Here is a 14,923-nt window from a genome sequence, read left to right as displayed (position 1 = left end):
ACCATTAATCTCCTTCGAACGACTTGATGCCGATACTGAATCTAGTTCCGTTTGCACAATGGGGGATGGATATTGTACGGCCATTTCCATCAGCTACAGGCGGAAGAAAATTCCTTTTGGTGGGAATTGATTATTTCATAAAATAAATAGAGGCAGTTGCAAAGATATCGGCATCAGAAGTGAAGAAGTTCATTTGGAAAAACGTTACCAATGGCAATGGTTTTCGATCACGAATCAGAATTTGACTGCAAGCCAGTAAAAGACCTTACATGGTAAAATTTGCATATGCTGCGGTGTGTCATCCACAATCAAACGGCCAGGCGGAAGCAGCAAATAAAAAGATAATAACGGCAATCAAAAAGAAAATTGAAGATGCAAAGGGCTTATGGACAAATCTTGTGCTAGAAATACTGTGGGTAAACAGAACTACAACCAGAGAAGCAACAAGCGAATCCCCTTTCAATCTGATATTTGGAACAGAAGCTGTGGTGACGGATGAGGTTGGGTGGCCGACATTCAGGATTCAGCACTATTCTGAAGAGAAAAATGATCTACTCCTGAGGCAACAACTTGATTTCCTACCGAAACTCCGAGAAAAGGCTACAATCAACTCGGTAGCCTACAAAGACAGGATGTCCAGAGCGTATAACAAAAGCATAAGCCATCACCCGCTGAATACAGGAGATTTAGTCCTCCGAAGAACGACAACTACTGGAAAGGGGAATGTTGATGGAAAGTTATTGGCAAACTGGGAAGGCCCATACCGAATCAGAGAAATGGTTATGCAAGGATCCTACTACTTAGAAACAATAGACGGAAAGCCATTGAAAAATGTATGGAACTCAACAGTCTTGAAAAAATATTATGTTTAGTATGATGTAATATGTAATACTTTTGAATTATCTTGGTTGGATAATACCGATAAATAATACAAGGTACGACTTCTGATATATAAGTTGATTAGGCATCCTCCATTTAACAGTCCATCGTTAAATGGGATAAATGGGATGGACAGCTTAAAACCGCTTATATGACGTTAATGTTCTTACAACCTGACAAGTTGTATTCATTAACTCGTGCGGTTGTTGGTTCAAGATATTATACCGGCAAAATCATGTACTGGTATATGCCAATTCGAGGCGTAGCCATAACTATGATTGTCGAGAAGGGTACTTAACTCACCATAAGTATAAGGTGGAGTGAGTGACCAATGTTATACTCTGAAACAGCAACAATGAGTCACATTGTTGTTTAAAATATGTGTACACACAGACAAAGATTGATAGTGTGTATAATAGCAAAGCGAATATATACACTGCTAGCAAAGCGAATATATACACTGCCGGGCAGGAAGTAGTATACCACAAAAAAGGGGTATATGCCGATAATGCCCAACGCTCAAAACAAACAGCATGAAAAACGAAAATTTGAGTCGTTTTAAGACAATTTTTAAGACGCCGATAAGTCACATCATTTAAATGAGTATTATCCAATTCCTTTTGAACTATAGCAGAGACAAGTTGAAATATAAAAGTTCAATCATATACAAATATAACAGGAAGTAAAAATGATTAAGCATATGTGTATGTGTTGAACAACAAAGTTCTAGGCAACCTTCTAACAGAAATAAAAACGTTGGAATGACAATCGGCAGGCATCACTACAAAAAAGGGGTATATGCCGATAATACAACATTGTAAAAAAACTACAAGTTTTTTCAAAAACTAAAAACTTAAACATAAGCAGTTCAAAGCAGATAAGGCCCAATCACACAAGAGTCGCATGAGGATGTCGGTGATGAATGCCCGCCCCTTTAAGCTACAGGAGAATTCAGAATGCTGGGGTCCACTGTAGCACCAGTCTCGGCTGGCGCAGTGTTGATGATGTCTTCATCCGTAAATTTCTGTTGCTCAAAGCCAGAAGGCTTTGCATGAGCCTTATTGATAAAGGCATCCTCGACCTTAGCCCAATAAGATTTGGTCCAACTGGCAGCATGAGCAACACATCTTTGAGCAGCAGTCCAGCCGTCGTCAAACCGATCCTGCAATCTCTCAATAAACGCGGCAGAATTCAGGTATCGGTTGACAGCTCTTTGACGAACGCCAGGCTTATCGGCCTCCATTTTCTGAATCTTAGCTTCCAAAGTGCCGATGGTATTTTTGGCATCAGAAAGCTTGTTTTGCACAATAGGAAGTCGGTCAGCAGCCTTGCTCTTTTCAAACGGTTGGGTTTTGAAGAGCTTCACCTCTTCTTCAAGGTTGGTAAATTTGTTGACCTTATCCCGCAAAGTTTTGAGCTCCTCATCATCCTTGGCCTTTGCTGCCTTGATGCCGTTAAGGGCCTGCTCAGCGTTCTTCAGAGCCGATTGAAGATATTCTCGGTTTGCAGAAGCTAGGTGATGTTGTTCCTTGTAGTATCGGTACATCTCAACAATCTATGTCCCAGAGACAACGACCTGCTCACTAAAAGCAAGCCAAAAAAAAAAAAAAAAAAAAAAAAAAAAAAAAAAATAATAATAATAATAATATTATTAATAATAATGCATGACGAAACAACGACGCTAGACTTTAATATCAGTTAGTGTAACAACTACCTAACGAGCTAATTATCAAAGAAAACAAACACAAATAGCACTTACGTTGAGGCTTCTCCAAAATTAAAGGGTAAGCCACAATCTAAATTGATTATATATGTATATAAAAAAATCTTTAAAGTATTAGCCTGTATCCCATTTAACTTACATTAATAGATTATTAAAACAATTTTTTATTTTGTTGTTGTTCCATCCGGTTCATCCTTTGAGCTAATCCAGATTCGGGGATCAATTCTAAGTGGTTAGGTTACAATCCCCTCCAGATTGTTGTTGCGGGAGATCGAACACGGATCCTCCCTACCTAGTATAATCCCAAAATCCCAATCACCGCTATACCAACAACCAATTAGTAAACAAAATTATTATGAAATATAGTTGAGTGTGTTCTTATGCATACCTTTGTAACCCCCTTAAGGGATCGGAAGTAATAATGCTAGGGGGTTACAAAGGTATGCATAAGTACACATATATTTAGTTAAGTGTGTTTTTATATGTGTACTTATGCATACCTTTTTAACCCTCTTAGCATTATTACTTCCAATCCCTTAATAACCCTTTGTAACTCTTGCATTGTTCTGACTCTTCATTACCTATGGAGAGTTAAATCTTTCTCATGTATATATAATATGCATTGCCTAAGAAGAAAAGTAACTAAGATTACTCTCTACATATTCCTTTTAATTTTTCCTTCATCTATTTTATAACAAAAATTTACAATAGACACATTTTAAGATAATTTACGCATATGATGGAACATATGGCTACTTGGATGGAGCAAAATAGAGTTCATCAAATCAGTCAAGAACCATGGAAGTGAGGCGAGGTGAAGTTGAGAAGCGTAATCATTCCGATCCACTATTTTATACAAAGTATATGACATTATTATACTCCCTTCGTATTTTTCTTTAAGTGAAACGGTTCTGTTGGACACGTATGCCAATGCAAAAATTCAACTAAGTAAAAATTATAACAATTGAATATTGTTAAACTATATATTGAGACGATTCCAACAAATACTCACATGATTATATTTCTTTTTTCTCATGTAAAAATTACTAACATTAATCAAAATGGATTGGGTAAATAGCGTAAAGAGTCAAAACACTTCGCTTAAAAAAATTTCTAAGAACAAGACACAACAATTTTTTATTTTACAAAGATCACTACCAAACAAAAAACACAAACTAAAGAGACCAACAAAGGAAACGAAGTTGTCGACCACGCACAGCCAGGGCGCGGGGGTAACCTATCCCCTAGGCACGTTAGAGATCCTGCAAGCAGAAAGTTGAGGAAGAATGTAATTAACATCTTGAAGCTGCCAAGCACAAGAAATATCAGCCGAATTAGTGTGCCGGAACAAGGAAACCAAGGCGGCACAATCCGTATAGATGAGAAGACAAAGATAACCCTTACGAATGGATGCCTTAAGAGCCAAAAAACAAGCTTGAAGTTCCGCCTGAAGAGCAGATGTAGTTTTACAGGCCCTAGCACTACCGTCAAGCACCTTATCAGAATAAACCTGCCTGCACTATTGTCCTCACAGTTCCAAGCACCATCAAAAAGTAGACAATGGTCAAGAGGATCAGTAGGACTACCTCTCACACACAATGAAACCAAAGGTCTCCGTGGGGAAGATCGACACCTGTGGGAGAAGGATGGCTGAATTTGAAAAACTCTAGCCTGAGAAACCTGGGCAACCCAGTCCATAGAGAGGTGGAAAATCATAGAAGGAGACCAAACTGCCTGCCTGAAAATGCATTCATTACGCGTAACCCAAATAGCCCAGAGGAAGCAGACAAAAGACACAAGGACCTTCAAAATTCTTAGATCGCTGAAAGTCCGATATCAAATCCATAAACCAGTCATTAATTGGTTTAGCTAGCAGAAGATGACCATCAAGTGCCAAAAGATCTTGCTCCAAATGTGGACGTATATACGACAATCACGGAAAAGATGAGAAAACATCTCGAAATCACCATGACAGAAAATGCACACCGGATTGACAGGAAGACCGTTCGAACACAAAATTGAAGAAAGGGGTAAAGCATCATGCAACATCTTCCAAGAAAACATCTTAAATCGAGGAAGGAGAGGCAAACCCCAAAATCGTTTCCACCAAGAGGAAGGAACTGGTTCACTAACAACTGAATGCATAGACTGAGGAACCAGCAAAGTATAAGCCGATTTCGTAGAAAAGCGACCATCCCGTGTAAAATTTAAGTATACAATATCATCCATCGGACGCTGAGGCCACTCCGCCAAAAGAACGCGTTAAGCGGAATTACTATCAAAGAGCCGATGGATCAGAGAAGAGTCCCACGCGCCAGATCATGGAATAATAAAGTAGGAACCTCCGACTCAAACAGAAGGTTTAAATTGCACCGAACCTCCCAGGGCCCAATCATCCTCGAGAATGCAAACATTCGAACCTGAACCCACTTTCCAAGCTAAACCTTTGACCAAGGTTAACTCTCCATCCGACAAACCACGACAACCCCAATAAGGTCGTCGAATCCTATCCAAGCCCAAGGAGCGAAGAGAAGGATATTTCGCACAAAAAACTTTAGAGACTAACAACTGATGATGGTGATGAATACGCCAACGTTGTCGGGCAATCAAGGCCCGATTAAAATTCTCCAAGTTTCGAAGACCTAAGCCACCCAAACCCTTAGGAAGATGTAACAAAGAGGCAGAACGAAAGGCCAACCCCCCGGAAGAGGAAGAGGAGCGCCACAAAAACCGAGCAAGCATGCTATCAATGAGATGACATATAGTGGCCAGGATCCGGAAAATCGACAAGAAATGATTAAAAGATGCCACCAAAACTGAATTTATAATGAAAAATTTAGCTGCTACCGATAATTTGAGAGAGGCAAATGTGAAAGACGATTAGAAAATATATCAATTAAATATCGGAATTCTGAAACCTTACTCTTGCCTGGTCAACTGGTAAACCCAAGTGAGAACCAAGGGACGACTTGTGTTGAAGACTCAAGCACCGAGCCGAATAATCTCGAGTATTCGGGCTGAACTTGACAAAAGATTTTTGGAGATTAATCATTTGTCCAGACACTTCCAGAACTTTTGGATAACATCTAGACGATGGTCACAAGCAGTAGGAGACGCTTGGAAGAACAACAATGAGTCATCGGCAAAAAAACAAATGTGAAATAGAAGGAGCCCCCCATGAAATACGAATGTTGTGGATCAAAGATTGCTCCTCTGACATAAGAATGCAGAGAAAACCTCCATACAAAGTACAAAAAGATATGAAGAGAGAGGATCCCCCTTACGAAGACCGCAACGAGGCTGAAAAGTGGGTGAAGGATTGTCGTTAACCAAGACTTGGTATGAGACTGTAGGGATGCACTGGTGAATAATATGAAGCCTGAAGGGTATGCAGCCAAAAGTCCCAACTAACACGGTCATAGGCGTTATTCATATCTAATTTGAGAGCTGCATAAAATCGCTTACGAGCCTTAAAAGCATTCATAAATGACAAAACCTCGTGAGCAATCAAACCATTATCTGATAACATTCACCCCGGAACAACAACATTCTGATAATCCGACACCAAGAAAGGCAAAATCAGCCAAAGACGACCCGTAAGACATTTAGCAATGCATTTGTAAAGAACATTGCCCTAAACTAAAGAACCAATTCTGGACAATCCACCTTAGGAAGCAGGAAAAGAAAGGTACGATTCCACTCCTTAAGCATATAACCGTGAGCAAAGAAGTACTGAACCACAGAAACAACAATTGGGCCTACATCTTGCAAATGAGTCTTGAAAAAAGCCTAAGGAAAACAATCTGGACCAGGAGCCTTATTGTCATCGATAGCAAACTAGTGTCTCGAATCTCAATATCTGGAAAATGAAGCATTAGTTGTTGTATATGTTATGAAGAAAGAGAGGGTAATTATAATTGGTCCCACCGAGAAGATTCCGGAACAGTAGACGTATAGGCAGGGTGGATGACATTACGTCTATGCCAGACTGAACCAAAGAGAAAAACAACTTAGAATGAACTTCCCTCATGGCATACCATCTGATTTTGGCACGTTGGCACCGAAAGGCCGCATGAACATCTGCTAACTATTCCTCCTTTGTAGTAATGAAAAGACAAAGATCGGCCCGACAATCCATATTGAATTCTTCCTGATTAATATCTGAAGCCAAGTTTTCCAATTAATCCCCCCAAGCTTTCTTATGAGAAGTACACCAAGCTAGCAAACGATTCTTAATAATTGAAAGCTTTCGCGACAAAGAAAACATCGGTGAACCAGCTAAAAACGACGATAAAACCGATACTATAATAGACTGAACTTCCTCCGCCGACAACACCAATTTTCAATTCTATAAGGTCGTTTAGCCTGATCCTGGCTCTCTGAATCACATAGAATAATAGCCGCATGATCTGAAAACAAGAATGCTAGTCGTCTTGGTCTTAATATCATCGCACAATCCGCCGACGTGGTCTTGTAGAGAGAGAAAGCTAGTCTAAAATTTTTAATTTAACTAGAAGAGGAAGGCAATGTCACTATGTCCTTAATATGATCAAATGGAAAAAAGGCCTATCATCAACATTAAGGCTGCATCAAGTGGAGCAGGATCTATGTTTCTCAAAGCTTTTGACACAAAAGGTAATATAAAAGATGCAGAGTATGTTGCTTATCTTTTCCAAGATGTTATTGGCAATGAAGGATTTCATATTGTTATTCAAATCATCACCGGTAATGCTGCGTGCTTAAAAGCGGTGGATTTGAGTATAGAAACCAAAATTACATTTTCTAAAATCCTTGTGTCGTGCATACTGTGAACATAGCACTCAAAACATTGCAAACCAACTCTCAGTTCAAGCCAATACGACGAATGTAAGTGGATCTTTTCCTTATGGTCAAATTGTGACGTCATTGGTACTTTTGTTTTGTAACATGGAAAAGCACTTAGGGGGCATTTGGTTCGCAAAGGATAAAGGAAATGGAATCAAGAAAGGGATAAAGAGGGGAAGGACTAATCATCCAAGTCTAATACCCATACCCAAATCTTATCATCCTAGATAGTGTGGCCATATGCTTTGCAGTTGCATATGCTTCAGGAAGAGGTAATGAAACAAAATACATAATTAAATTGTGAATAATTTAAATGGATATATCAAAAGAAGAGGTAGAACTAATTATATGAAGGACTTACATCAACACTACATGTTTAAAATTATCAGCAGAATCAGGGTGAAGCTTAACTTTCTGTAAAATATACTACGTACACAAACATGGACATATAAAAATTTGCTCAACGTACCAGACAAAATGACAAAGGTTACTTTCCAGCAGTTGGCTTTCGTTTTATAACCAAATCTTCAGCAGAGTAGTAATCTGCAATCAGCCTATACATATATGATGGATTATGCCCTCCTCTGCAGAGGAAGCAAACATTAAGTCAGGAGTCTGAGCAATATTGTACTTCGTATGTTAGAAGGAAGTTAATGCATAAAACACAACAAAAGTAACAAAAAAGACAAACAAATAATTTCATTCAAAAAATTCATTAAGACCAGACGATAACAAGTATAAAGTTGGAAGAATCTCTATTCATTTACAATAAAAGGTCATTCTGTGATACATCTACGCCTTATCTGTTCCTTAATGGTGTAATGTACTATTGAAGTCTACCAAAATTGCCCATGAGCAAAATTCAAAGATATCTTTCCACACAACACATGTTGACTCCATTATAGCAGTGATGATGATTTTACACTAAGAGAATATTGTTTACTAAAATACTAAAAGGCAAAAAGATAGTCACAGAATCACAAACAGCAGTGTTGGACCCCCCCCCCCCCCCCCCCGCGCCACATCCACACACACACCAAAAAAAAAAAAAACCTTTTACAAGCAACTAGTAAGGCCCTGTCAGTTCACCTTACAAAAATAATATAAGTTCAGTAAAATAAGTTCAGTTCAGTAAAAATAATTTTAGTTTAGTAAAATTTATTTTAGTTCACTAAAAATAATTTCAATTGAGTTGAAATCAGTAATTTTAAAGAAGAAATATAATAGAAAATCGGTTAAAATAATTTCAGTTTAGTAAAATTAATTCCATTTTAGTAAAAATAATTTCAGTTTAGTAAAAATAATTACAGTTCAGCAAAAATAAGGTGAAGTGAAGGAGCCACACCCCCCCTTAGTGGAGCTGCCAGCTGATTTATTTTGTCAGTTAAAAAAGAGGATAAGATAGGATGAAGGCATTCGGTTATTTGTTATTTGACCTTAGCACTAGGAGACTGATAGCCTAAATATATCACTATTGGAGATTGGTAGGTTAAAGCTACCGCCTGTACCAAACACTCTTTTCGATTTATGCCAAACAATCAACTACTCTTGCTTGACCGTTTGACTTGAGTCCATTGCATATGGATGATGATTTAGTATATTTGGCTCATAAATTCTCTTTTCTATCTAGCTATTAGGAGAAGAATTGCATCCATTAAGCTTGAAATGTGTTATGATAATAATTTCTAAACCTTTCTTGAATTATGCTATTGAAAGCTCTTGGGGGTTTGGTTCACCTAGTCGGAATAGATTGATATGGAAATCCATACCAAGGAGGTATGGACTCGAAACCTCATACCATTCTAAATTTCTAAAATTGTCTGGTTCAATTTTGGTATGGATTCAATATCCATTGCTGATGTCTGGTTCACGCTAGCATTAGATCAGATTTAAGATTCAATAAATAATTTTTATAAAAAATTAAAATAATTTCACCTATTCCTTTGTTAATCACCCTCCATATGTAGACACATCAACTTCCACGGCTCATTGGTGGAGAGACAAAATAGGAAGGGAGGCAAGCTGCTGAGTTTAACAAAGAAGAGAAAATTGAGCAGCAAATGACAGACCTTTATAACAACACATCAGCACACCAACACAGCAACAATAGCTAGTTGGCTATGCCTGAGTTTAAAGGAGAAGACAAAAACCACAAATGAGAGGAGTCAAAGTAGATTCCAACAAGGCATATTGAAGAACGGCTATCACAAGAAATGCAACAACAAAGCAAAGGAGAGAAAAACCTAGGTGAGAAGAGAGATGGAAGCAACAAAGATTGTGGGTGGCTTTGGCTACCTGATGATAAGATTTGATAGTTGCAAGCATTAAAGTAGACCTGGCAATCCTGACCCAGACCCGATGACCCGACCCGAATGACCCGAAATCAGTGACCCGAAATTGACCCAAAACCCGAATTAACCCGACCCGACCCATACCTGACCGGAAGTGGAATTGACCCGACCTTGACCAGAAACCCGAAATGACCCAACCCGAGATGACCCGACCCAAAGTTGACTCGAGACCCGAAACAACCCGACCCGAAGTTGACTAGACCCGAAAATGACCCGACCTTTAACTTCTTTTAGTAAATAATTATATAAGTTATAAAAAGTTTATATTAGGAAATTATACATTAAAATAGACCCAACAACATCTTACATGACTACATTGACTTTCATATAATAGCTAAAAAAGATGGTCAAAGTGAGATATGTGAATAGTGCAAAATGTCAAATCGTTAAGAGTAATTTGGGACGGAGGAAGTATAAGAATAATTCAAAGAAATTATTACAACAATGACAATGATAATAAGAGTACGTATTAAAACTAAGATCAATAAGAGAGTGAGGTATAACTCAATTAGTTAGAGCATCCCTCTTAGTTTCAGGAGATCCTGAAAGTGATTCTCAGTCTAAAGTTCTAAACACAAAAAAAAAAAAAAAAAAAAAAAAAAAAGTTAATAAAAGTCAATCAATTACTATAATCCATGAAAAAATAGCTTTAATAAATATAGTGAGTTTTTCGTCAAAAAATAAATTAATAAATATATATACAGAGTTGAATTTAACCCAATGAATCACCCGAATATGACTCGACCCGAAAATTGACCTTACCCAAACTGACCTGACCCAAACTTGACCCAACCCGAACTCGACCTGAAACCTGACCCGACCCGATTATCAGTCGACCCGAAATCAACCCGAAACCCGAAATGACCCGACCCGACCCGAACTTAACCCGACCCGAAATGACCCTACCCGAATGACCCATTTGCCAGTCTACATTAAAGTAAGAAACTTAGAGGTAGGGTAGAATGAAATTCTAGGGGCATGGGGTGGATTAAGAACCCCTTGGGTAAGACACTCTACCTAAAAATGCCTAATTAAACATTGTAATGGCATCACATCCATTCCGTACCATTAAAAAAAGCCCCAACTAACACCCCCTTAATATGAGTTTGAATATAATGTAAGACTAGCGTCATAGTTAGGAGTTGGGTAAAGACCCAACCAGCATGCTAGTTGTTGATTATAGCATTTAGGGGGAGTATTTAATTGTTTAAGGTCCTTGGTATTGTTAATGGATTTGAATGTATTGATAGAGGCCTAATTAATGCAAGTTAAGGTTTTTAAATTAGTTAATTTAAATTGTTTGGATGGGTAGAGTGTGTGTGAAATTGATTTAATTGTTAGGATGGGTTATCAAGTTATGGTAAAAAATTTAAATAAGAAAAAAAAAGAAAGAATCTATACTAAAGCGACACATGACTTTTAACATGAGAAAAACCACTAAATTCTACTAGGACTTTCAAAAATGTGTAAGGTGTGACACTATGACTTACAAGGCATTCTCAATGTTCATAATACTAATTTTTTTGGCTCTCTATAGTTATTCTTACTTGCACAACAATAACATGCGACATTCGTGTATCATGAACTACACTCATTTGCCATATAATTCGCCTTTTCTCAACAAAGTGGCACACAACCTTGTACATGATCCACACAATCTCTGAAAATGTCACTTCACATAATCACACATGACATGCTTCATCAATCATGCCTTCTCTAACTACGCTTGTTCATAACATCTCCACAACCCAACAAACTTCCACCAAGAGATCGTTAGAATGGAAAATCATCCACCATTGAAAACACATCACCATCATCAAACATCCTCCGAACACATAACCATCTTCCAAAACCCTCATCTAATCACTAAATCATGTTCGCTGCGCATTATCCTATGGTTCTTCTCCAACAGCCAACAAAATTTTAGCGACACCTTTGAGAAAACTCATAAGCAAACGTCCTTTCCATTCAAAGTATATAATCTACCAAGATCCTTCAACCTTTATTTCTAGTTTCTTCATCAACTTAGCATTATTGCCTAGTATGCCAATATCATTACATGGTCACATATCCTTGCAATAGTAGGTTAAGGTCCACGATAAAAGGAGAGATGATCATACAAGGTATAAGAGGTTCCATCCTAAAACCATATGACAAATCGAGCAAATGACGACAAACATATATGCTTGATACCTTCTTAACACTCTTCCAATTTTGGACTATTTTTCTTAACCAATTTGAAATTTCCAACAATCTCTCCCATCACGAGTTCAAAACTTCTTTGTTAATTATACATCCCTACTCAAACCAACAATACTTACAAACTTCTAGAATATTCACTAGTACAACCTCAATAAGAGACTTTTTTCCATCAGTCACATCTAGCTAAAGAAGTTAAATTCAAGTGCCCACACGTGGAACCAATTTCGCCGAACCATGCCTATTGAGACACTCATCAAGCAACAAGTATGTTTCCGCTCATGCTTACAGGAAATAAGACTTGCAAACAATATGGTTCCACTTCTCTACCACATTCATTGTAAAAATTTGATGTTGAAAATTACATCAAATCATCATAAAGTGGTGGAAATTTGGTGTTTGTTGGCCAAAATCATAAAAGCAAAAATGAATATGCAAAATCACATTCTCTCTTATCCAATCATCTAATAGTGTTATCTTTTTATCTTTAGGGAGGCAGCAAATCATGTGAGATTATAAAAATTTGAAAATAAATAAAAGTGAAAAACAAATACCACATCAACTGTAACAAAGGAAATAAGTCTTTCTTTTGGAAATTGTGCACTTAGGCATGAAGCCTACATCGGTCACATGATCCCCATAATTTTTAAAACTAAGTACACATGAGAAGAATCATGATCCCCATAATTTTTAACATTGAAAGAAAATCAACCTCTCTTACATGACCCCAAGCTAATTGTTACCTTTTAGCAAGATGTTTGGGTGGGAGGGGGGGGGGGGGGGGGAGAGGGGATAAGAAGAATTGACAATTTAAAAGGAATTATGTTATTATGTAAACATATCCAGATAAAATTAATGCAATGTGCAAAGCATCAACCCTATGTTACTCGGACTCTTCATTTTACCTCAAGTACCCGTGTCGGACCCTTGACCCTCGGACATGGGTATGACACATGGACACTTCATTTCAGTTGAAAATCATAAAAAAATTTCACAAAATAGCCGAGTCGGACACTTGGATACGTACCCGTGTCGGACATGGGTACCCGAGTCCGAGTAACATAGCATCAACCCACTTGCATAGTATAATATTTAGCCTTTTAAACAAAAATAATAAGCCTAAAAGAGCTTACGTGTCCGTAATAAAGAGGCTCACGAGACTTGGTGGCACATAATCAAATGCAGGGTTGACAACATGCAATAGTGGTTCACCAGTGCCACATCCAAAATCTAAACAATCTGAGAACTCTCCAAAATCCAGCAAATCAGATGGAGATTTCAGCTCGTTGAGTAAGACCTCAGGATTGTGAGGATATAAGGGGCATAACTGTCACAAGTCAAGCATAAACAAACTCATTTGCTATATGAATCATGCGAATCATCTCTAAGAAAGAGAGCAAAAAATCAAGAGCACAAAAATCCATAGCAGAAACTAAATCATCTCTTTTTTTTAATTATCTTCGAAAGTAACATGTGGATTTGTGAGAGATTTCAAACCACAAGGTAAAAAGTGATAATTAAGTCAGAGTACAAGGCACTAAAATGGAAACACAAAACTACCAAGCACAAAAAAAAAAAAAAAAAAAAAAAAAAAGGTAAAGTGGAATTAGTGAAACAACATAGCACCAAAGTGGAATTAGTAAAATAATAGAGGCATAGAGCAGCAAAATCACGGGGCAAAGTGGAAATAATGAAATAACAGGGCACAAAAGTGAAAATTTTCCAATCATAAAACCAATACCAAATGATAAGGCTCTTATTTATATTTAGATTTTTCTTTAACTAAATTTAATCAATCTAATGGAAAGTCATACAACATCTACAATATAAATCTAAATCTAAGAAATACATATGAACTATCATATTTGATTAAATAGAACTTTTTTTTTAGTAAAATTGCAATTATTGTCTATTATGTACAATGTAAGAAACTAACAATTATTATATGATCTTTGAATCAATTGTAGACAAAGATCTGACATTTGACTTGCAACCGCATAATTTCCCATCACAAATCAATTATTAGTAGACCATAGACCAGTAAAAATAAACTGAGCAACAATAACTCCATAAGGGAGATTTAATAACAGAAACAACGCAAACTACCCTCATAACATGTAAAACTAAAAAAACATAATCTGAATCAATCAAAGAATTAGGGTCGATATATTTTTCAGCCTAAAACCAAAAACTCAAAACAGAAAGAATGAAGAGGGATACTCAAACCATATATTTAATTAAGGCACGAATACGTATAAGGGATTCAGAGCCAATTACCTTGTGACTTCCAGCAACTACCACAAATGGGACAGCATGCCTTTGAGCAGCAAGAGCAACCATATTCAAGCCAACAGGGGCTATCACTCCACCATTAGCCATGATGGCATGAGCTCCAACAATGACCTTAAAACAGGAAGCTTGAATATCTGAATTTTCCCAGACTTAAGAAAACCATTAACATGTTGAACAAATAGTCGAAATTATACCATATTCACACGAGATATCATGGCAAAAACAGCCGAGTCAGTGATTACAGTGGTCTGCAGATCTCTAGCCACTAATTCTTTGGCAAGAACATGCCCTTGGTACCTAGCTCCAACATGTACACATAAGATTAAGGCAAAAGTTATGAAGACACAAGACATCTATCAAGGCAATGTAGCCTTTTACCAAATCCCAACGTGATCAACTGTTGCTATTGTATGCAATAAGAAACCAACAAGACTTACACAGCAATAGAGCGGTAGATAAGCAGAGTTCCATATTAACAGAGTTCCATGCATTAAATCATTGTTTTTTCAAGATACTTTTATATAAGCTGAAAGAAAAATCGCTTTCCCCATCCCTTTCATTGGATGAATTTTCATGAGGTTGAGAGTTCCTTCGAGTTTTTAAGAGAAATCAGCAACAACATTAAGGAGGAAAAGAATAAAAGAAGGGGAACTGA

General features: G+C 37.4%; 3 protein-coding genes across 4 annotated transcripts in view; 1 reads left to right on the top strand and 2 right to left on the bottom strand.

Annotated features, from left to right (window-relative positions):
• The first annotated feature begins 269 nt into the window (after positions 1-269).
• On the top strand, positions 270-1,177 carry LOC145640013 (uncharacterized). Its single transcript, XM_081691323.1, has 2 exons — positions 270-833; positions 983-1,177. Exons 1-2 carry the CDS (start codon positions 270-272, stop codon positions 1,175-1,177), a joined length of 759 nt encoding a protein of 252 aa, XP_081547449.1.
• Positions 1,178-3,730: 2,553 nt separating this feature from the next.
• The window catches only part of LOC145640917 (uncharacterized), a 30,885-nt gene continuing 19,692 nt past the window's right edge, over positions 3,731-14,923 (bottom strand). Inside the window, exons 7-11 of one of the 2 annotated variants that reach the window (XM_081692147.1) lie at positions 14,463-14,565; positions 14,254-14,379; positions 13,110-13,303; positions 7,896-8,010; positions 3,731-3,864 (exon numbers count right to left, since the gene is read on the bottom strand). In XM_081692147.1, coding sequence (XP_081548273.1) covers positions 7,914-8,010; positions 13,110-13,303; positions 14,254-14,379; positions 14,463-14,565 — 520 coding nt within the window. In that variant the 3' untranslated portion in view covers positions 3,731-3,864; positions 7,896-7,913. Of the gene's footprint in view, positions 3,865-7,719; positions 8,011-13,109; positions 13,304-14,253; positions 14,380-14,462; positions 14,566-14,923 lie in introns of those variants that run through there. The other variant, XM_081692146.1, reaches the window with a different exon arrangement.
• Positions 3,840-4,831, bottom strand: LOC145640012 (uncharacterized). Its single transcript, XM_081691322.1, has 3 exons — positions 4,557-4,831; positions 4,236-4,424; positions 3,840-4,116 (listed from the first exon to the last, which is right to left on the bottom strand). Exons 1-3 carry the CDS (start codon positions 4,829-4,831, stop codon positions 3,840-3,842), a joined length of 741 nt encoding a protein of 246 aa, XP_081547448.1.

This window comes from Chenopodium album, chromosome 7 (genome assembly GCF_948465745.1).
Source record: "Chenopodium album chromosome 7, dcCheAlbu1.1, whole genome shotgun sequence".
In the NCBI taxonomy this organism is placed as follows: domain Eukaryota; kingdom Viridiplantae; phylum Streptophyta; class Magnoliopsida; order Caryophyllales; family Amaranthaceae; genus Chenopodium; species Chenopodium album.
Note: the sequence above shows the minus strand (reverse complement) of the source record. Positions and strands in the feature narration are given on the sequence as shown.